This window comes from Ambystoma mexicanum, chromosome 4q (assembly GCF_040938575.1).
Source record: "Ambystoma mexicanum isolate Mex_15411 chromosome 4q, UKY_AmexF1_1, whole genome shotgun sequence".
Taxonomy (NCBI): domain Eukaryota; kingdom Metazoa; phylum Chordata; class Amphibia; order Caudata; family Ambystomatidae; genus Ambystoma; species Ambystoma mexicanum.
This window is the reverse complement of record NC_090928.1, coordinates 396,995,217-397,019,639: the sequence shown is the minus strand read 5'-3', so window position 1 is coordinate 397,019,639 and position 24,423 is coordinate 396,995,217. Positions and strand designations below refer to the sequence as shown.

General features: G+C 45.5%; 1 protein-coding gene across 1 annotated transcript in view; it reads right to left on the bottom strand.

Moving 5' to 3' along the window:
• The window catches only part of RYR2 (ryanodine receptor 2), a 3,854,281-nt gene that overhangs the window by 1,291,863 nt on the left and 2,537,995 nt on the right, over window positions 1-24,423 (bottom strand). Inside the window, exons 61-62 of the mRNA XM_069607971.1 lie at window positions 13,882-13,946; window positions 11,187-11,308 (exon numbers count right to left, since the gene is read on the bottom strand). Of these exons, the coding sequence (XP_069464072.1) occupies window positions 11,187-11,308; window positions 13,882-13,946 (187 nt within the window). The remainder of the gene's footprint in view (window positions 1-11,186; window positions 11,309-13,881; window positions 13,947-24,423) is intronic.

Below are 24,423 nucleotides of genomic sequence, written 5' to 3'. Positions count from 1 at the left end.
CAAATGCGTTTGTACTTAATGTGATAGCCGAGTTAAAACCTAAGGAATAAATGCATACTGAGGGGATTGAACAGCAACCACAATATGCATTCTCTGGATATCTGTTCATGTGGAGTTTCAGGAAATGTATCGCACAACCATGATGTATGTAATCCAAATGTTAGAATGAGGAGGATTCCAAGATGGCGGCCGACGGAGCAGGACGTGTGTGAGCTGGGACTAATTATAAAGCAAAACAGTAAAGCTTGAGAGTCGGAGATCGTAATGGGTGAGCCAAGTGAAGCCGTAATAAAACTCGCGAGGAGCCAGGCGCATCATCTGCCCATGACCTCAACAGGCTTGAATCTTACCAATTACCAGGGAAACGTAGGAGGGTTCACAGCACGCCCTCTACTCTGAAGCAGAACACTGAACAATGGGATTCTCCACGGCATACCCCATCCCTAGATGATTGTTCAGAGAAAACCTGAGGAGACAACGGACGAGGTGTGGAGTGGACAACAGGGGCTGCCTCCACTTCCTCAAGCATAGAGAGCTCCAGAGCGGATCCTCCCCACCCCAGGTGAAGAGCATTACTGATAAGGGTGGCACATGGCAGGCCGGGAGAGAAGTGCAAGCCGGACGCGAGGGAAGTGGTGTGCATCCAATATAAATTCAATTTGACTATCAAACCCCCACCTGACACAGTGAACGCTCACTGCGAAAAGGAACTCTGGGAAGTCAAGCAGGAGGCCTGCACAGCATTCACCGTTAGTAGACGCAGGGGTCTAAACCCACATGGGCTACGCTTTTAGACGGGAATAAAACCCTGGCAAAGGAGACCGACTGATGGCTTAAAGGAACTTGGAACTGAAGTGCAATCACCCCCAGCTATATCAAAGGTGGTGGTGAATAGGAAGAGACCACCGGAATAGTCTTCGACGGTGGGAGCAGGAGCAAGGTGGTCAGGGAGACACCCAACCCTATCTCATCTAGGGGAGGGGTGGTCCTGTAAATGTGGGGGCGGGGAGCTGGAAGACTACCTGAGAGGCCATTGGGGGGAATCTACAATTAATCCAGCAATGGTGCAAAAAAGTAAATCAAGCCCAAAGCGTTAAGGGGAAGGCACTCGACCAATGTGAAGATTATGGGGAGGGAAAAAGTGAAGAGGACACAGGGACCCCCGAAAACTGAGCTGCAAGTTTCTGGGGACACACCCACTTAGAAACACGGGAAGATAGGAAACCTCAAGCATGCACCTGGGATCATTGTATCACTATCTCTCCCCAGAACCAACCCTCGGAGACAACTAGAAGAGACCTACAGGTCGCACAGCGGATAAAGGACAACTACACTCCCCTCATGTCCATAGTAAGGGGAAGACACCAATAGTGGGTCAGAGAAACTTAAAGAGAAACACAGATGGCAGCATTAAAAAACTGTGGTCCCCAGCAACGCCAGTACACCACACTGAAAGGGTGGGATACCCCAATAAGCAACAGCAAGCTAGTTAAGAGGCCTCGAACATGGCAATACAAAATTAGGACTTTCAAATTTGCTTTAGAGAATTTGCAGGATCAATTTATGGCGACGTTTCAGGCACAATTCTCCCTGCTAAAATCAGAATGGAAGCAGTTGCTGCAAGAAGTGAAAGTCGATGTTGCAAAACTAGAGGAGAGGGTGGACACAGTAGAAAAAGCAGTATAAGATATGTCGGAGGACACCACAAAGAACGATGAGGCGCTGGAACATCCATCAAAACTATATCTTAATCTGGAGATTCAATGTGAAGATTTGGGGAACTGTTCCTGAAAATCTGAATATACGGATTAAAGATTTGGTAGAAGCAGTGGAGGATAAAGACCTAAAAACTACAGCACACCAACTATTTGCAGACCACCTCTCATGGGAGGAGGAGGAAACAGCCAACATAGATCGTGTTCACAGGGTTGGCCTGCGGCTGACAGAATCGGATGATTTGGGAGCAATCACTTCTTGCATCCAGATGGAGGCAATATTGAGAGCAGCAAGGACATCAGGATCGATAAACATCAATGGTTCGGAATAACAATTATATCAGGACTTAGCTCAGTTAACACTACAAAAAAGGAGAGCCATGGGCCCAACAGTACAGTTTCTTGCACAAAAGCAAATGAGATATAAATGGACATTCCCATTCGATTTGCTATTCAACTGGGAGGTTTGGCAGCACCGAATAACTATCTGCGATGAAGGAATGCATATCTTGCAGATTCCAGAAGGAGGCGAGTCTTCTAGCACCGGAAGAAAGAGGGAATGGCTGAAAAGGAAAGGCCAGAAACCATGGGAATGGAGGGCGATGACAAAAAGTGACAAAAGGAAATGAACAATCTACGATTTCTGCATTATTGAACCCACTCGAGATGTGAAGGGGACTATAAGGGGAAAGTCCGCACCCGGGGGAAAATGCTCCATAAGTGGGACGTGAAGAGGACACATGACACAAGTATGATGGTGGCCTCAAGGGATCATGAGGCAGTGGTCTGTCGATTGGAATCTCAAAGTGGGGTTTAAGACTCCATGATGTCTCCATGGGTTGTACAGGGGCCTAGAGCCTTGGGCAATTTGCTCCGGGCGATCTTAGGAAATGTGGCCCTCCCCAGGGAATGGGGGAAAAGTTGGGGAAGAAGTGGGGGGTGTGGGGGGGTACAGGTGTGGGGGGTACAGGTGTTGTGGTTTGTTCGGAGGGGGGAGGCATAAGAGGCTAGGACAAACACAAATGCCTGTTGAAAGGCAAGCACGCTTATCAAAAACCAAGGGGGACAAAGGGGTCGATAGAACACAGGATGTTACGGTAATACAACAAGGAATATCAAGATCTTATCCCACAATATCAGGGGGTGATCTCCCTAGTAAAAAAAATAAAGTCCTTGAAAGGGGCAAAACCAGATATCGTGATGTTTCAGGAAACACATATTAGGAAACAGGACAAGGGGAAGCTCGTGATAAGGGACTACCCTCATCTGTATCAAGCTAATGAGGAAGACAAACAATATGGGGTTCTCATTGCCAGTAGCGATAGGCTAGCAGTGAAAGTCCTTGAGAGCAGAACAGATCCGGCAGTACATTCACTTTTCCTTAATGTAATATTGGGGTCCCAAAATTATAGATTATTTGGAGCGTATAACGTCGCTAAGGGTCAAGATGGTTTTCTGAGGGGAGTGCTGTCTCAACTTACTATGAGAGAGATCTTACTGACAGGATATTTTTTTAAACTTTATTTAGGAGATTTTAATATGGCATGGGTCCCCCAAGTAGATAGAAGCTCAGAGGCAACTCAGGATATACTGGCATCATCCATACTGCTTAAATAAAAAATCACCACATTGGCCATCCATTATATCTGGCGAGTGGTCAAGGGACAGACAAAAATCTTTAGATACTATTCTCATGTGCACTTCTCAATGTCAAGGATTGACTACATGTGGGACTCAACTCGTATAGTGGGAAGGGCGAAGAGCGTAGAAGTGGGAGCAATTTCCCGTTCGGATCACGTCCCACTAATGCAGATGGAGATGAAGATAGTGGGGGCACTGGAGGGAGCTTGGAAGGGGCAATTCCTGGTAGACTTCATACAAGGCCCAATGTTGTCCACTTCGATAAAGGACAAAATGAATACCTACTTTGCAGAGAATGATACCTTAGACATGGCCCCGGGCACGGTGTGGCATGCCGTCAAAGCAGTTCTGAGGGGACACCCAATAGCCATGAAGGCAAATCGAGATAAGCAAAGGCGAGCATGGGAGGAGGAATTAGAAGTAAAAATACGTGAGATCCTGGCTAAGATGGCAAAAGGTCCTTCTAGTATGCAAGCGTCCTGGAAACACACCGTACAAAATATGTTGAAGACATTATTTGCAAAACTATACTATATGAAATCTAACAAAGTTGACAAACTGCTAGCCAGACAATTAAAAGATAGAATCCGGTCCTGCACAGTATGAAACTAAAAGGCAGAACAGGGGGCTACTTAACCATCAATGAGGGGATGCTGGAGGTGTTTAGTGAATACTATACAGCATTATATACATACGACAACCCTGCAAGTGAAAAACAAGAGGCATATGCGAGCAGGGTCCCGTTATCCAGTATTACATGGGCAGAGAGAGACAGGCTCGAGGAGGAAATACAGGAGGAGGAGGTGACTGAGGCGAGACAATGTTTACCAAGAAATAAAGCCCCGGGACCCGATGGAAACCCTGCAAGCTTCTACAAACGTTATCAGGGCGCTTTAATGCCACGCTTAACTAACTGTTCAACTCATTCAGAATGAAGGGTACGATCATGGACACGATGAATGAGGCAAAACTAGTGGTGTTTCCAAAAGCGGGTAAAGATCCATCGTCCCCGGGGTCATGCAGGCCTATCGCGTTAACATTGATCCCAAAATATATACAAATGTTTTGGCGACTAGGTTGCCGGACCTCTTGCTAAAACAAATAGGACCCGACCAGTTCGGATCTATCGCACGAAGACATACCCATGACAAGATCCGTCAAGTAGGTCACCTGCCAGAAAAAACAGCAATAACAGAAACACCAACACTTTTGGGATCGCTGGACGCCGAGAAGGCGTTTGTTAGGGTCAAATGGTCCTTTCTGTTTAAGACTATGGAATGTATGGGGTTCGGCACAGGGTTTCTCCAGATGGTGCAAGCAAACCATCAATCCCCACAGATTAGAATAGCAATAAACTGGGCCAATTCTAACAGTATAGTGATAAAAAAGGGGTACCAAGCAGGGACGCCCCGTGTCTCCTTTATTGTATGCCATTTATTTGGAACCCTTGCTGGCTAGGCTTCAGAACAAGTTAGAGGCATAGGTATGGTCACGGAAGAACATAAGACAATGGCATTCGTAGACTATATGCTTATTGCGATTACTGAACCAGAAACGTCTGCCAGCATTGATGGCTGAACTAGACGTATTTGGTGTGGTTTCGGGGTTAAAAATTAATAGGACAGCAGAAATTCATAATCTGTCAGTTAATCCTGAGGCAGTGGAACGTTTATGGATACCAACTTAACTGTCTTTGACAGCGAAGGGGATAACTTACTTGAGAATAGTCCTCACAAAAACGACAGAACAAATGTATGGGGCAAACTATACACAACTGCTAGCCAGGGTGAAAAAGCCCATACTCAGATGGAACCCGCTTGTGATATTTTGGTTAGGGAGAATGACTGACCAGGAGGGCTTGAAAATAGTACATTTTCTAGAGAGGAGCACCATTTTAATCAGAGTACCTAAAACCTTTAGTAGCTCAATTACAGAACTCATATTGGTGTACATCTGGCAAAACAAACCGGCTAGAATAGCAATGTCCACTCTCACTGCATCAAGAGACCCGGGCTGTCTGGGACTCCCTCATTTTGCAGGTACTATGAAGCAGCACAATTGAGGGTCATAAAGGAATGGTTTGCGGGCAAAGGTCGCAAGATATGGGCATGACAAGATAAGGCTGTTGCAGGTACACCCGTCTCAGGACTGGTTTGGTTAAATCGGGATCACAGACCTCCCAATGTAAAGATCAGTAAGATTGTGGGGCTAGTGACCGAGGTGTGGGACACTGCAATCAAAGAAGTCATTCTATCCACATCCCCCTCCCCAGAATCCAGACTTTCACCTTGGTATGGATCGCAGGGCCTCTAAGGCCTGGAAGAAAGCGGGGTGTTTGAAAACATGAGACATGTTTCAGGGACACCTTCTTAGGACATTTGAGGATTGTAAAAGAGACATGGGGGAGGGGGATAGATTTCACTAAAACCAAAGGAAACAATGGTTGTCCACTTCGCAGATAAAAGCAGCGGCTACGCAACAACTGACCCCTGTCGAAAAATACGTCATTAGCCATACAGGCTCGAAGAAATTAATCTTGAATCTGTATAGATTACTAAACTGGGGTACATCCTAAGTGCATTGGAAATACATCAAGAAATTGGAGACCACACTCGACAACATTATTTACAGTGATGACTGGGAGCATCTTTGGAGGGCTATCCCCAAACGTACTCGGTCCATCCAAACGTGGGAAAGGTGGTACAAAATAATGTGCAGTGGCATTACACGCCGGAATGACTACATCTGATCTACCCGACTGCGTCAGTGTTATGTTGGAGAGGTTGTGGGGCTAAAGGGGACAGGAGACACGTATGGTGGGAGTGCCCCAACAATTAGGCTGTTTTGGGAAGTGATCCAGGAACAAATCGAGAAGATATTTCCGAACAATGGTCCGAAGGAGCTAGGGATTTGGCTATGTGGGTTGTGGGACCCGAAACAGAAAATGCTCTCCAAAAGACAGAAACACAACTTCATGCTTTCACTCATAGCCGCATGGCTAGTAGTGGCCCACAAATGGAAACAAAAGCAAGGGCATACGAACTTAGATTGGCTACAGACGGTATGGAGCTTTGTAGCACTGGAATGGGCTACTAATATGGCTCAAAGTGTTCAAGACGCCTTTAAGTGTAATAGGGAGGATGTGCTGGGCTACCTCCAAAGTGACTACATGCTTCAATGGTGTCCACGCAAAATACAGATTTTTGGACATTATGCAAACCTGCAGAGACTGCCCTCGAGGGTGGGGGTTGAATTGTTTATGTTTTCTCGAATTGGGAAATCCAACAAAATTTATTTAAAAAAAACAAATGTTAGAAGAGAGGAGGCTACATCTAGTTTAGCAGTGTGGCCATGTCCGTGCATGCTCTACACTGATGCTATGCAGGCATACTGCATTCATAGGTACTGGTTCACCTTTGTTTTTGTGGTTGGATGTAACATCAAAAGTCTAAACTATTACTCTGTTGAAGCATCGCTGTCTTTTGTTTTGTTGTGCCTGGTTCAGAACTCTTCCCTTGTGATGCTTGACATCAACAGGGACACGAATCCTGAAGGACACCAACACTGTCCTTTGCCTGGCCTTAAAGACTTTACTTGTGGATCCAGGCTGCATGATGTGGGGTGGGAGGGGATAAAGGGAGTATCCCCTGGTTTCCCCCACAACATTAGGAGCCTAGGGATGGTGGCAGCCATATTGCCTGTAACTAGTTTCATTTAAGTAGCAGGAGAAACCACTGTGGCCAGTGTCAAAGCAGACCTGTGGGAATTTGTCATTTTTGGAAGCACTAGTTACCAACTTGAGTCCCTAGAGTTATTTCCTTGCATGGGCGTGACAGTCATCGAGCAAGACAGTTTGGTTCCATGTCTGAGCTCCATGTGGGCACCATGCTGCACGTGTGCGTAATGTAGCGTTTGAAGATGGTGGACTAGCTTCCTAAATGTTAGGTCCTGAGGGCATGCAGCAGGACAACTATAAAGCACACCTGAATCATATTGTGCACCCAATCCCAGACTAGGAGAGATTATCACTCACTTGCGCAAGTGTTAAATAGAGGCTGTGTCGTGTAGAGGGAAACAGACCACATTCGCGGGCAGAGCGGCAGATGGGAGTTTGAAGAGTCAGAGAGGCAAAGAGTGAAGAAGTGGAGGTGTGAAGAAAACTGGAGATGCAGGTGGAAGTGGCGGAGGGAAAATAGTGGAATATGCAGGAGGAGGCGACAGGCAGAAGGTGCAGGAGGCGAAGCAGCAAAAGGAGATGAGAGTACAGTAGAGGTTTATATATTTATTCACTTGTAAAGCGCACCTAACCCGAAGGTATCTGGGCGCATTCTTTGAAAATTACAGCATTGATACAATATGGGAAGACATTACATTGCAAAAGCGATACAAGTGTGTACATAGCGAAAAAAGCCATTTCATGTAGCACTGAAGCAATGATTAGCAAGCAGCAATAGTACATTACCGCTCATGTGCAAAGAGCCAAGCTTTAAGATTTTTTCTGAAGGTCCAAAATGATGGTTCAGCCCTTAAGGCAGTGGGGATGGAGTTGCACAGTTTAGCAGCTAGTGCCGGGAAACTGTTACCCCCTGCTTTTTGAAGTTTAAATCTAGGTATTGTTAGTAGGTGTGCATGTGTGGACCGGGTGGGTCGGTTGGTGTGGTTTTTTTGTGAATGTATTTGCTAGGTATTTTGGGGCTGAGTTTGAGAGGCACTTGTGTGTTAGTGAAAGGGTTTTGAAGGCAATTCTATCCTGCACTGAGAGCCAGTGGACATTTCGTCTTGCTGGGGTAATGTGGTCCACCCAGGGGATGTTGAGTGCCACTCCTAGGGCCTTCTTTTGTAGCACCTTGAGTTTTTTTCAGGTTACGACTATTCGTGCCGAAATACAAGGCATTACAATAGTCTAATCTGGATAGTATGAGGGTTGAGGAGGGAAACTGGTTGGAAGATGAGAACATCAGGGACGGAAAAGGACCGAAGAGGTTATCAAAGGAGAAATGAAGAGGAAGTAAAGAGCTGGCAAGGAAGGAATGCTATTGGCTCGAGGTAGTGAGGAGTAGTTGTGCGGAAGGCAAGTGGGCAGGTCCTTAGAGGCAGATAGATAGCCACACTCCGAGTGTGGAAGTCTATCCATTGTTGGGGAGAAGTGGGAAAAGGAACGGGCTTATGGTGAAATGGTGAGAAAGACTGTTAACCGACAGACTAACAACGGTCAAAGTTGAGGTGCAGATCCAGCGCCCCATGCAAGAGTGAGTGTCATATGAGACAGAAGGAAAGAAAAACAGGCTTAAGTAATAGGATCGGGCACTTAAACAAGCGAATTGCACAGTGTGTCCGGGCACCTAGACATCCTTCTGGGCTGCCTCTCCTCTGGGAGCCACTGTAGACCTTCCTGCACAATGGTTTAGAGCTTCAACAGAAGAGTGTGCCATACCTGGGAAGTGCAGGCTACCGGGAGAGACCCACCTAGGATGGGCACACCATCTAAGCAAGCACAGCTTCGGAGGCAAGAATACTTTCTTTTGGCTTAATATTGTAACATCTGCATTGCCTGTTGCACTCAACATCAGACCAATCGGCCATAGCTGAGCTTGAGCTGTTGTTCCTGAGCTAGCCCAGCACTGTAGTTAGATGGTAAATCATGTAGTAGGGTGAAGGTCTTCCCCTCGTTAACACAGTGGGTGCATACCTGTTCACTCTGACACATTGGCAAATCTTAATAATATAAAAGGCCAGATGCATGTTTGTCTGATGCCGTCATGTGCAGTGGAGGCTGCCCGATCCCACAGAAGGCTCCAAGAGGGAGATGTTGCCTTGCGATATACAGTGGTCTAATTCGAATTGCTTCACATGTCACCGCTAGAGGGAGCCGTAGGCTTAGGATATATAGTGGTCCTGCTGTGTTAATGGAGAGAGAAACAGAAACACAGGGGCCCAAAGTAAACCTGGAATTAGGGGATAACACTGAAAAGAAATTCTAAGTCAGTTTTTTTTTTTTAATAAAAGAAGTTTATTTAATTCAAGATTCTTTTTACATAAAATAAATGTATGCTTTGATTCTATGCTGACCTGAATGTTTATGAACATATACTTTTTATTTTCCTTTTAGTGAGTTTTCTTGTTGCAATTTTTTCCCCCCTGATGAAGACGTGTTGAAGAACTATACGTCGAAACCTGTTGGGACTGGTTTCTAGCTGGCATCTTGAACATTCGTGAGAGCCCATGATTTTGATTTGTTAATTTATGATATTTTGCGCGCCATTCATGTGGGTTTTCCTTTTCATGTAATTTGTATCTCTTATGGGATTTGAATGTTAGTGAACACGCTTGGCTGTGTACAATTGACACATTAGGTGTTGTGGTGAGCATTTATGTTGATAGAAAACGTAGTATTATTAATTTATGTAAAAAGAATCTTGAATTAAAGAAGCTTCTTTGATAAAAATCTGACCTAGAATTTCTTTTCGGTGTATCCTTCTGTGTTAATGAACACCAGCCCTTTGGCCCGTGTACACGGATCTGTACACTAGTGCAGAGTAATCTAGCAATGGCATTACCAGGTACTCCTACTCATATCTCCTGTACCAATAGAGCACGCGGGAGTGGGATGGGCAAAGATGCTGGTTGCATTTGTGTGGCAGGCAGCGTGGCGCAGACATCTGGCTAGCTATTGCACTTGGATTTGTTTTTTGTTTTTTTTAAATGCATAGGACTGAAAAGACAGTGGATAGAATAATCAGATTTCAGAAAGGGAATGTCTGCCTATTTTATTTTTGTAAATTGGCAAATTCAGAAGACACGGTACAGTACGATTGCACTACGCACAAACACTGCTTATGCATGCAATTACATCAGTGCAGAAGCAAATACAAGACACGTGCATTTGCACTGCCGCTAACATCAGGTGTGCAGATAGAGGGTTAGTGAATGCACCACTAGTCCATAATATCACTGACCCATAGGCAGATCATTCGCCTGGTGTCCCGCAACCCACCAAGAAAGAAAATAGCACTGCTTTAGTCCAGACACTGCTGGAAAAGACGAAACAGAGGTCCATAAAGTAGTGCCACTATGTTAAAGAGGGTGCCCTCTCACTAACACGGCTACTTGGAGTCCTGCCAAATTAGAAATGTAAGTGGATGCAGAGGGGCGCCCTTGGAGGCAGCAGGGGGGCGCCCTTGGAGGCAGCAGGGGAGCACCCTTGGAAGCAGCACGAGGGGCACCCTTGGAAGCAGCACGAGGGGCACCCTTGGAAGCAGCACGGGGGGGCCCTTGGAAGCAGCACGGGGGGGCCCTTGGAGGCAGCAGAGGGGCGCCCTTGGAAGCAGCTTCGGGCCACCTTTGGAAGCAGCACAGGGCTCATCAAGTCCTGCAGTCCCACACTCCTTGGCCACTTTGAAAAATAACACTGGGGGTGAACTGTGCATGCGCGCCACATGCTTGTGCACCTGAACGCACAGTACCACATTCAGTCGGGTATTCCCTTGTTCGCATGGGACAGCTCCCATTCAAACGCGTTAACGCCCCCATTTCAAAGCATCGACAAAGTCAGATAAAGACCATTGAAGTTCAGTTGCAGGCGCTGTACGGACCTTCTGTGACGGCAATGTAAGCAAGCATAGGCCCAGGTGTTTGGTTTGCAAGAGGGGACTAGTTTCATCACCAAGGCTAAAGAGGACTGCTGTGCAAAGCATTCTGTTACTTCGCTATACGTGCATTCTCTCACTCAGCAGGTATATTAACGGGCAGAGAGGTCCTAGCAAGGCCGCATACGACCTCCAGTTGACCTCAGATGCCCTACTGTTCTGCAAGAGGGAATCCCATGTTTACCTGGTCACCATTTCTTTCTCCTTATTGGAAGCGTGGCCTCCGCTGCTTAGGGGTCTGCTGGCGGTGGACAAGAAGTACAGGCGGTGGTTTTTGAAATACTGATCGATCAATGGGAGCACCACCTAAAAGGGAGAGAGAGAATGTTATAGAGGTCTCTGAAATGAGTTAGTCAATGCTGAAGGTGGGCACAGCTGATAAAGTAGCAGATCTAGTTCTGTTGTATACCCCTGTTCAAGAAAGCGTATGTTTTTTTACATTCACTACTGTTCCCGAAGGGGGTATAAAAGTACAAGAGGCAAAGAAAAACATGTGATGGTGTAGGCCCAAACATGACATTCAGTGGGACGTGGGACATGGGAGACAATTTGAATATTCATTTTACAGTGAACATGTGTAGTTGCTGTAGAAACAAATTAAAACAACCTTAAAGGTGAGAAGCGGAGGCCCATACGGAAGAGCTTTTGGAAAGCAAATGACCTAAATAACCGAGTAAACCAGAGGAGAAACAGTTACCTACTGTCAAAAGAGCAAATTGGCATTGGATTCCAACTAAAAAAAAATAAAACCACCGGAAAATGAAGACAAAGCATTGATAAAAGGCTGGGCCCAACACAACTTCACAGTTACTTTGCGAGTATGCAAAGGCACAGAGAATACCAATGTCCACGAAAGTCACACACAAGATACAAAAGACATATCATGACAAGAAGAGAAGACTCTTGTTTGTAGAAGTGAGGTTGGAAGAAACTATGTATAAGTTTGCCCGGATGTAAGTTAAAATAACGTACGATGATCAGATCGAATTGCAAAATAACGAGGCCCAATGTGCCGCATTTTGCAATTCAAACTTGCAGCCCCTCAAATCATAAATACTGAAGTAGGAGTGCGGGGGACACCCCCACACACCTACCTCGGTATTTTCGGAGTCGTGTTTTTATATATATGCCTAATGCAGGAAAACCATGTGCACGGTCTTCTGGATGCAACCTTTTGGGTTGATACCATGTTTGCCCGTATGTGCCAAACTCTGTAAAAATGTATGTATGGATGGTGATTGACACTGGGAAGATCTCCCCAACCCAAAGCCAAAGAATTGGCATATCCAAATGTATCTCATGATTGTGGAGGTCGTCGGGAGGTCCCTACTTGGATTTGGGCATCACCCAAGAATTTGGTCCGCATCATCATAGCTCACAGTCTTGCACAGGGCGCTGTGACCAATGGGAAGGGCACAGAGTGTCGGGTTGGCGAGCATAACCAGAGGATGGGTTTAGGAATCTGAACGGTCTATGCCCTATGTGGCCTGTGGTGTCGTTGCAACCCCATCCATGAGAGCATGGGGTTGATTTGTGCTTTTTGCACTTCTTCAATGGAGGGATGTTGCCCCTACTGGCCCAGTGTCATGGGCGTGCCCTGGTGCAGGTTTCGGTGTGGCTTGCACAGTGAGAAACTCGCTCTAGGCCAGTGACAGGTTAGTGCATCTGTAAAGGTGGAATGGGTGAGTTTATCCTCCCCCATGAGATCCACCCGCTGAGTACCACCCCCAGGGGGACTATTGGGTAGCAGGCTTACCTCCCTGACCCTATGGGCAGGCACTTCCCCATCAAAGCAGTGACAATACCCTGAGATTCGTCACATCTGTCAAATAAATAGACATGAAAATAAAGGACTTGGTTTAAAACTTTTTCTGTGTGGCAAGTTAGTGGCACGTTAATTCTCTTGGAAGAATGCGTAGGTTTGGCCAGCAAACTGATGGTTTGTGCTGGCCTCGAGAATAAAAATGACCCATGTTCATTTCTTAACACTGAAATGTTAAGCACATGCTGTGTAAAGACAATGGCTCATTCATTCAGCCTTCACTTAAACATTGCCCCCATTTAAGGGCTCTGTCCACACAAAAGGCAAGGGCGCAGGGTGTGGTCTCCAGAGTATCTCAGAAGCTGCGTTTCAATATACACTTCTTTGTTTGGAACAAAGGAATGCTTGACATGTTCTCTGGCGGCTCAGAGGCAGCCCGGGTAGGCCCCTTCCTGCGCCCGCCTCCCCCTGAGCTATTTAGATGTGCTCTGCGGGCAGTTGCCCGCCCCAGGAAACGAGTCTGCATCCAGCTAAGTCACAACTCCGATGCTACTGCCCCCTAGTGGGCCGGTTTTCCTGGGCTGCAGAGTGCCCTCCTGGCACGCTTGGGATAAAGTCAGAGAAGGGGTCAATTGGCACGTGTGCATCTTTGGTTTTACAGATGGCGGAGGTGTAAAACAATGTCATGCATGAACTTCCGAGAACAGGTCCAGGTGAATAATGCGTGTCCTGTATCATTGGGTGCCAGACTCTATGACGCATGAGGATACAGTGGGCGGCAGTGTCCGTGTTTATTGGTCAACACATTGTGCCATGACCAACTGATGCAAAGCAAAATGAAATCCCTTTACAAGTGCCCTTAAAAAACACCAGGAAAATTAGCCCCTGAAAATACCGCTGCGGGGACAATCAGAGACGCATTTTAAAATTGCAATGATAAAAACGCAGACCATGTTTACAGTGTGTTTAGTTGATTGCTAAACTATAACGATTGTTGAACAGAATATAGTTAACTTGTATAACTATAAAAGACGTTTAAAAATGGCTATGCACTGTGGGCGGAACATGTGGTGAAAAGTACCTTTTGCCTTTAGAACAGGTAAGGATAATGACCTACCTTGGCGAAAAACTTGATTTCTTGCTCATAGGGAAAGAGTTCTCCTTTGGTTCTGCTGCCACCGTCTGGGGAAACAAAGCATTTGCCAAAATAAAACACGGACACAAATAATAACGTCAAACAATGATCCCCTTTAGTGCCCGGCTATGCTGCAAGTCTATGCAAAAAGGACGAGCATCGGCTGCACAAGTTCAATGCACAGTCGAAGACTGGGAATCAATAATTATACTCTTCATAACTGTGGCCACATTTTACACAGAGGCGGCACGTCAGCCGCTCTAGGAGACATGCTTGTGCATTAATACCATCCCAACCATCCTTCTCCATTCTTGCGTATTGGGCAGTGACTTGCGCCCCTGCCCCCCCCCCCCCCACCTCCCCGCCACATTCGCTTTAAACGAGCATTGGTAAAGCCAATAGTTTTGGCGTTTACTGTTCTTTGCATTTTACATGTATTTCCACCAGGGTAAAAGGAGGGGAGTGCAATGTTTCAAGGGAGGGTGCAAGGAGGGATGCAGGTGCTGAAGAGAATCAGAAGGGGAATAGAGCACAGTATTGTGGGGACGGCTGTGGGGGGCACACAGCCGGCCTCACAGTTGCTGCTGGGGGTGCCAGTACCTTAGTGGGTTTGCTGAGGACAACCAGGCTTACTCTTACTGCAGGGCGGGAAAACGAGAGGCTATAGGGATGCGGCCTGGTGCTGGGGGCACCATGGATGCCAGGAGCATCCTAAATGGAGGGTGCCAGACCAGCAGTGACCTACAGGGCCGTGATCACACAGTGTGGGCCGTTCCATTGTTGGAGTCTGCAGCCGTTCTGAGCCATGTGCATGCAGGGGCTCCTTTTTTAGGTCGGGCCATGACAGAGTCATGGCCCATCTTAAAAGGGCAATACACTTGGGAGGGTCACACATAACAGTCTTCCTGTTTCATGACAAAGACAAATGTTACTGAAACATATATGATTTCCAATACTCATACCACTTGGGAATTGTAGGGCAGACGAATCATAGGATAGACCAATGAGGCACTCATAGGGACTCGAGTAGTTGCAGACCTATGACACATATAAAACACTCTACACATATTCAGCAGGTGACAGTTGGGGTTGGCGAACTGCTGGTGGTATGTTTGCAATTCTACCACATTTTACAAGGCCCTTAATTAACCTGGAATAAGTGGAACTTCAACCACAGAATGAGACCATTGTTAGCTGCTGGCACCACTTCGAGCATGCCTACAAACTACTGGAGCACATATTCACATCCATTTAACTGGGACCACTTTGAGCATATAATTTACATGTGGGCTCAAAGCATCTAAGCACATTTTTACTGAGTCTTCTCAGAGAACTTGCAGGACTGCAGGAGACCAGTTTACTTTGCATCAGTGTCCGTTCAGGATAGTCACTACCAAGGGTCAAGGTCCATTGATGGCACAGTTCAAAGGCCGGCAAAGCCGCACCTGGGAGTACCAGGGGCCACATCGGCTTAGTCCCTTGATGATGGGGCAGGCAGGGAGGCGCAGGTAGCAGGGCGTCTAGGCTGCATCACGTTCAGGCTCAATCAGTCCCTTGATGTTGGGGCAGGCAGGGAGACGCGGGAAGGAGGACGTCTATGCTGCGCCACATTCAGGCTCCCACAGGGGGGAATGCCCCTGGGTGTTGACAGGGCAGGGGGTGGAAGCATGTTACTCAGGCCCCCTCAGCAGGAAGGCGGGGCCGTCATGATGATGAGCCGGCTTCGGAGAGGCTGCTCCACGTTCAGGTTCCCCCAGGCGGGAATCCCTCAGGGTGTTGACAGGGCAGGGGTAGCAGCATGTTGCTCACCTTCTCATCTTGGTCACGCTGCCCCAGGCAGGAGTGTCACAGGAGGGCGCACAAGCACCCTTACAGAGCTGCAACCCTTACTTGCTCATTGCACATCTTGGTGGTGGGTGCGGGGCAGCAAGATGTTGATTGACAGGTGACAGGGTGTCTGGGCTGCTTCTTATACCGCCCCAGGTAGGGGCCACTGGCAAGACACAGACTGCATCGGAGGGCACACAAGCACTCTTAAGGAGCTGCAACCCTCAGATGCTCCTGCCTTATGCCTGTACTGCAGTTCCTTACAGGAGAAGCACCATATACACTTCTCCCTCCCCAAGGCAGTGGCTGTTGGCAGGTGGGCTTCAGCTGCTGTGAGCCCACACTGTATATGCTGTCAGGGGGGCGCATACATTTACACTCTTCCTGTGAGGATGAGCATGTGGAAGGCTAATTTCTGTTCTATGCTTTTTTTGGTTTACCCAGCTCCTACACAGTGCACAAAACAAACCCCATTCTTTGCTTTCCTCTCTCTTATTTCAAGCTCCGGTCATGGAGCATATTACACACGGCGGAGTGTTGGCTGAGTGTTGGTTTTGGCTTGGCTTTGAGAAACCCTCAGACCTTGAGTCTGTCTACTGCTATCACTACCATATTCCTGCTTCCCGTTTGCCTTAAAACCACCACTAGGACACGGAGCGCCCGGGGAGTGTTGGCTGAGGGGGCTGAGTCATTGAATTGGCCCCCTCCCCCGGGCACAGCCAACACCGCCATCAGAAACATGCGCAGCCACACAAAAACCACCTCAGCAGGCTGCGAAGAGAGCCCGCGTACCCCAAAGTGAGACCCTACGTGCATTAAACTGGAAAAAAATGCCAGTGAAGAGGACGCTGGAAATGATGTTTCGGGCCGCACTCTGGGTTGCAGCGAGGAAAACACGGACACAGTAACAGAACAAATTCACGGATCACAGGAGACTCCGGCACTTCAAGGTGAGCCTTTGATTAAATTTCAAATTATATTTGATGCCCCTCTGTCCCCTACGGTGGCTTACCTTATTGCGTCGCCGGAGAGCGGTGAACCGCAGTGTATATCCAATGCGGATGCGATGGTGGGTGTGCTGGGAGTGTGTGGGTTGCTGCCGGGGACAGTGCGTGAGAGCGCAGAGGAAGGGGCGGGGCATGCGGGGGGATTGACAGTGTGGACGTCGGGACCGGTTCGCTGGAGTGTGCGCACGGCGGTCTATCTCCGAGTCCTGTGAAGACAGAGGTCCCCATCATTAACGGAAGCATTTCCCAACAAAATACAGGTACACACATTCCAAATCAAGACCGATCCCCTTTGACTCGGCCAGAGGAATCACCTGCCTACATGGACGCCCTGGGCATCTTTTCCGACCCGTTAGTGGAGGAAACAATGGAGCACCTTAGCAATAAAGGTGCAACCAAACATAAGTCTAATGCAGTCCTTGCATGTGTTCAAAAAGAACATCAAATCCTGCAGACAAAGGAAAACAGTACCAAAACTCAGTCAAAAGAGACAAAAAATCATTCTCCAACAGAAAAGGCGGCACATGAAATTGACACTGTGCCAAAAAACAAATTGATTGCTCATCTAAATACAAATAAAACATGAATCGCCCTCAAAGAGAAACCTCAAACAAACAGAAAAAAATGATGACAATGGGGCTCACAACCAGTCAAAAAACGCAAATGAGCCAAACAAAAATTCAAACAAAATCAATTACTGAATTAAAATCAATCAGATGGCATTTTCAGCCAAAGGAGCAGCCAGCAATAAATAAGGAACCAGTTAACACACCACAAAAAGTGGTTACCCTAGTCCAAGCTGACTCTCATACATGGAGAGAAGTAACAGACAATGAATTGCTTCAAGTATCGGGGCAAGATGAATTTGTCCAAAACAACTTAAAAGCACTAGATTTGGGAGATGCTGCCACCCTGGACCCCACGTGAAATAATGCGCCTCGAGCCCAACAAAAGTTAAATAACAAGCCTTCTGGTTGCCCACAAGATGAAGAAATCGAGCTTTCTGCCCAAACTGAGTCTCAACTCAGCGCCAAATAAACCATTAGAACAAGAAAGCTCAATTTCTGCTGCTATAAATTTGCCTGCAACATCTACTCCCTACAGCCGAAGAGAAAAATCACACATTGTCGAAATGGAAATAAATCATTCTACCACCCAAATAGCAAAGAGCTCCACAAAAAAAACAGGCCCAACAAACTCAGCACCAAATGTTAGTGTAGCACTAACTAATGAAAGCTCCTCAGCGCTCATAAGGTAACCTCAACTCACGACCGAGCCAGCGATTCAAAATCACTGTGAAATACGTAAAATCGACACTACCATACCATCATTTTACAATGCAGATTCTGAAGAATTGGAGCACATGATAAACCATCCCCAAGAGACACATAAGCTAATCGACAACTCAAACTCCCTAAATCAATAGAGAAACACAAAAGTTCCTTGGAACAACCAACAGAAGATTATACTCCAGCGTGGGCTGACCAATGTTCCAAACTGCAAATGGTGTCGGCTCCATGACGATGACAACCCTGGCCCCTTTCCTCAAACCGTACGAAGGACTGCATGAAAATTACAAGATCAGTTAACCCTCCTAGCACTCATGCAATGAAGATTAATACACAGAGTCGTAGATTTAAGCTACCAAAGAGAAGAGCCAGAGAAAAGGAGTCAGAAAACATGATCTTCAAAACTTTGATTGAATTAATGGAGGAAGCGCGAGAGGACCAGAGATCCTTTCTAAACGGCTTAAGAGACATTGTTAAGCTCTTTAAATCAGAGCGTAACAAAGACACATCGAACCCCAATGGAAAGCAGGTGATAAGAAGGGAACCCCGACTCCCATTAAGTCCTTCACAGGCGCAAGAAATAAGTATGAGTATAATGAATACAGCAAACACAAAAATTGATCCACTTGTGAACTGTGCGCTCCATGACCCGGCCAATACGAATCAAACGCCCCCTGGACCTCAGCGGACAAATGGCAAAACAAACAGCCAACTGAATCCAGAATCAAATGTACAACCCCAGATGCCCGGCACAGGCGCTAGCGGGGGAGAATCCACAGGGAAAAGTATAACACCTAAAGAAGTCTTCGCAGTATTTGAACCACCGAAAGCATCATCCGAAGACAATGGAAAGGAGTTAGGAGCGAGAAAAAAAAACTGTGGGTCTACCACAAAAAAACAAAGAATTTACCAACTATTAAATTGTCTTGTACAGGAGGAGCCAGGAACATTATCAGAAATCTAAAACTGTTTTTGTTCTGGGGTTGTTCATCATGAGCTGGTTCTTTTATCAATGTTCAAGGAGAGGACAAAGACATCCCTAGAAAAACAAAAACAAGACAATTTACTAACATTCAGTCAAATGCAACAGAAACAAAATGTACTGAACAAAAAGAGCAAGAGGCGTTACTGGATCGCTCGACCTACGAAGATGAGAGCATCATAGAGTTAGAGAGTGGTAACGAATCAGAGGAAATTCAAAGTTCGACTGACGATGAAAGTGATTCAATGAGGCATATTCCCGCCCCTATAATCTTTGAAACTTTACAATCAAAGAGAGAATATCTGGCAAATAAACAAACATGAAAATAAACAAAGACAAATAATGGACGTCATGGTCGTTCACTCCAAAAAGACTTCTGAGCCAAAGAGGCGGCCATCAAAAAATACACAAAAAAAATGCAACACCTTAAGAAGCTGGCACCTAAAACGAACAGAGAATCAAGGGGCGGGATGAAATTATCACTGGAGCAAATGCTAAAGGCAAAATATGGTTTGATTCTGAACAGAGCAAACCTGATGGGGTTAATTTATTTGGTACATCAGCTGCAAGTCATAGAGCCAATGGACATTAAAATAGTGGCTTTTCTGGTGGAATCACAAACAGAATTCATGCACATACATTTTGCGCCTCAGACAATTATGAACCTAATCAATTCAGCGAGGGAAGACCTAACAATTCTAGGTTTTGATCTCAAAATACTACAGGAGGACAAACGGGAAATTGAAGATCATCGCCCAGCAAACAACCCAGAACAAAATCTCTCAGAGAACCTGTTGATGAAACAGAAAATGATTTAACCGCCAAGCCCATTAGATTCTTGCCCACAATCTTGCGAGACCCACTGGCTCTTTGCATCATTGTTAAAGGAACATCTGAGGAAATGGAGACAACAAATACCATGAATTCTTTGAAATTGTCCACGAAAATAGACAACAAGGCTTCCTGGGAGCGGTTATCAACAACGCTTGCAGGCCAACCCAAACAGACCGACCATCAAAATGAGCAAAGAAAGCGACAAATAGCCGCTTGGAACTCGAGAGGCTTCAAACATTTGTTTGAAAACATAAATCAAAAACTCTTGACAGCTGACATAATATGCATTCAAGAATGCTGGCTTCAAGACACTCCTCTCATTGATGGTCATGTTTGTCTGTTAAATAAAGCCCAGAAAAGGACCCATGGGGAGACCATCTGCAGGGCTACTAACTATCATAAAAAACACGGCAAGAAAAAAAAAATCATACGAAGCATATCACCGTCTCCTTTGGTACAAATTGTGGTAATGCAAGATGATCAAGACCCAATGCAAATGGGAACACATACAACTCAAATCCTCTGCAATTTGCTTTGGAATAGTAAGGCACCACAAGGCGAGAAATTCCTACAGATGGTTATGAAAAATGTTGACTATCTTAAAGCAGAGTTTCATCCGACCAGTCTGTTTATCTGCGGTGATCTAAACATCGATTGCATCAAAACTACTAACATTGCAAACACTATACATCAACAGCAAAAAAGCTCACGATCGAAACAATGGTTAAATGAAATCAAAATAAGGGATTTGAAAATGGTTAATGGCAACGTTAAAGGGGATCTAACAGGAGCACCCACATGGTCATCTCACAACGCAAGCGCAACATTGGATTACTTTTTTTGGATTCCTCGACATATCAACAAATATCATCCTTGGAAATTATAGTTACAGACAAAAGTGACAATAAACAATTAAATCATAACATACGAACAACCAAGACCCTCGATGAGAGAGCCAAAAAACTAAAACCGATAGATATGGCTATACAAAGTCAGTAACAACACCAGCCTAACCAGGCTATGATTAGCACACAATTAGCTCTTTTAAATAAAGAAATACAAAAATGGATAGACCAAATAAAACAAAATATTGACTATGAAGTGTGTTTAAGCCTATTTAGAATGTCTGATACAAACCATGGAAATGTGCAAGTTAAAAGACTCCACAAATATGATCAACAGCTCGCAGAAAAGAAAAAACTACTGCTAAAAGAAGTGCTAGCCATAAAAAAGAAAGTTTCAACAGAAAAAAGTTCAAAAATAAAAACAATCATATTAAATTACCGAAACTGGGTAAAGGCTCACTGAGCCGAAATCTATCAGCAAGACTTCGATTGCTCTCATATTTTCGGAAACAAAAAACCAAACTTCTTCTGGGCCTCAATAAATAACCAGAAAAACTTGAGAGGACACGAACAACTAAACCCAATTCAAGAATCACAATGGGTGAAACACTTCGAGAAAAATTATTACCCTAATAAAGAAACACCTATACAAAAACCAGAATGGCTAACCAACAAGCCATGGATGATATCTTTCACAAAAAACGAAATCCTAACAATCCTCAGAAGGCCAAAAGATCTTGTGCTCCTGGTCCTGATGGGCTTTCAAACTTAATCCTCAAATTAAATGTAGAAAAGTGGGCAGACCTATGCCATGTTATATTTGATAGAATTAACAGCATGCGGCAAATACCCAGGTCATAGAAAACCACTACTGTCATACCGATATTCAAAAAAGGGGATCGAACTAAGCTGGAAAATGATCGTCCGATCTCCTTATTGGATGTACTCGGCAAAGTATATGCAGGTATACTTATGAAGAGACTAAAAGAATGGATATCAAAAAGTGGCAAATTGATCATAGACAAACAGGCTTTGTGGAACGGGTAGACTGCGGCCTAAATCTCCTACTTCTTAACATACTGAAAATGAAATCATTTAAAGATAATCAACCCATATACCTAGCCTTCATGGCATCATCCTTTGATCGTGTTGATCGAGAAATCCTTTGGAAAAAACTTAGATCTAAGGGCTGTCTATCTGACCTATTGAAGCAATTATAGCCCTACACACAAACACCAACTTAAAAATAAGGCTCCATTTCAAAGGCAACCTTAGTAGAAGCATAAACACTACAAGTGGGTTGAAGCAAGAATGCCCTTTGGTCTCGATACTATACAATTTCTTCATCCACAACATCAGAACCTAGGTAGAAACAGAGAGGTCATGCTCACCACGTATCCAGGGAACTGCGATAAGCTATCTAATGTACGCAGATGATCTAGTGCTGTTGGATTTGACCCCTATAGGTCTCCAAAGAAAACTCAATGCTCTACAAGTATATGTCGAAACTAACAATCAACAAATAAACGCAGCAAAATCAGAAATCCTAATTCTTAGGAAGACAAACATTAAAAGAAACAAGGGATTTCAATGGTGCCTAAACAACACCCCAATCAAACTATCCAATAGTTTGAAATATCTAGGGGCAATGATCAGCTCGGACGGCAGCAGCAATCCATTGATCACCAATCAAATGCTAATAATGGACCAACTGATAGCACAGGCTTTGACTTTAAACACAACATTTGGGAAATGTTCAATACAATGTCTAATTGACTTCTAGAATCAAAAAGTCACACCCACAATAACTTACGCGGATGAGTGCGGTTTGAGAATGTCCTGGGAAAACTGGGACAGACTGGAATTCAGATTTTGGAAATGAACCATAAGGCTGCCAAATTGTGTCCCGAGTGGAGTAATAAGACACAAATTAGGATTACACTCTCTCCACGTACAAGTGGCATGGAAAACCTTGACAATTTACAGCAAAACAGAACTCAACGATTGCTCGCCACAATATGCAGTGCTAAAAGCAAACGACACAAGTCTGAAGACTGGTCCTCTCAACATCTGGAGATACAAAGGCCAAGAAATAATGGAACACATAGGCATGAGTATGGAAACTCATGTATGTACAAAAATCCAAGAAAAGTAAAAGAGTCTCTTCTAGCAATTGACTGGGCGCAAACAGAAGAAATACGCGCACACTCAAAGGCTCACACACTCTCAAATAACTTACTCAATTTCCCGAAAGAACTTCCTAACTATCTAACAAATAGCGAAAATCCAAAATATAGAGATACTTTACTCCGTTTTAGATTGAATATCTTAAGAACGCGCCAGAATTTATTAAAAAAAAGGCATAGTGAAAGATGACAAGTGTCATTTATGTAACAACGAAGAAGAATTGTTACAGCACTTGACGATGTTCTGCAAAGAACTCAAAGCCGAGAGAGAAAGGTCACTCCTACTCGCGCTGACAACAACATGTGGCCTAGACTCCGAAGCATGGTGGAACGCCATGTATGTTGTCCTCAACAAAAAAAACTGTCAGAGGTCTGGGTATGCTCCTAGAAGTCACACAAAAAAAGCTTGCCGGGCAAGACAAACAGGAAGGACTATGAACAGTCTTAATACTCACCTCGGTAAAACAGCCAAACCTAGATGGAACAAAAGACTATGGAATGAAACAGGAACCATAATAATTTGAAAAAGTTTAGCTTGGCGATTAAGACAATTAATTGGAAAATTAAGTAAAAATATTATTAATTTATGATAAATGCTTCAAATAAAAAAATTAAAATATATTACACACTTCACCGCGGGCGGCCCGGGTACAGTTGGAGGTGCGTGGGCAATTTTTTTCACCCCCCCACCCACAGACAGGAGGCAAACACAGTAATGTGGCGGCAGGAGCAGCGTTGCAGCTGGCAGCTCTCCCCCTTTATTTTTCATATAAGCTCGAAAGACAGGAGCATGGCTCACTCACTGACAACTGCCAATATATTTTATTTTCCTTTAGCCAACATGGAGCGATGCATATTTCACCAGCAAACACTTTATTACAGTCACCGCCACTTGGCTAGGGATCTTGCTTGTGCTTATATTTTCACATCTCCGACACAGAGCAACTCTGGTGTTTCACCACCGGGCGGACAGGGTATGCCGCAGACAGAGCGCTGGTGATTATTCCAGCGTGGGCACCGTTTTAGGCTGGGCGCCAGGCAACAGACATGGCCGCACTTCCCCGCCTCCTCTAGGTAGGAGCACAATTGGTGGTGTGTAGACAGCTGTGCTGCTTCCTTTCCCCTCACACTGGTCTGGCCTCAGCAGCGGTCCTCACTTTCAGGGCGGCGGATGCTGCATCATTATTGCACCTCAGGGATCACTTTCTTTGTCACTGACCCCCTGGCCCAAGGTCCTGTGAGGCTGAGGTGGGTGGCAGCTTGCAGGCTCGGCCTGCGGGGTGGGAGAAAGGTTATGGTGCACCATACCTTTGAGATGGGACCTCACCTTCTCAAAGCAGGCCTGATCTTTCTTCTTTGTTGTGGGATCAGCCTGTCGCTTCATCATGGGAGCTCCGATGGTGGAGCTGAGCTGCTTCTCCCTCTTGCTGGAGCAAAATGGATAACTTGGCAGCGGACGCCGAAGGAAACTGAGGGTCGTCGTCCTCCCGGCCGCACAAGCACCCTCTTGACTAAGGGCCGCGGCCAGGGTGAAGTAACCGGCATGGTGTTGAG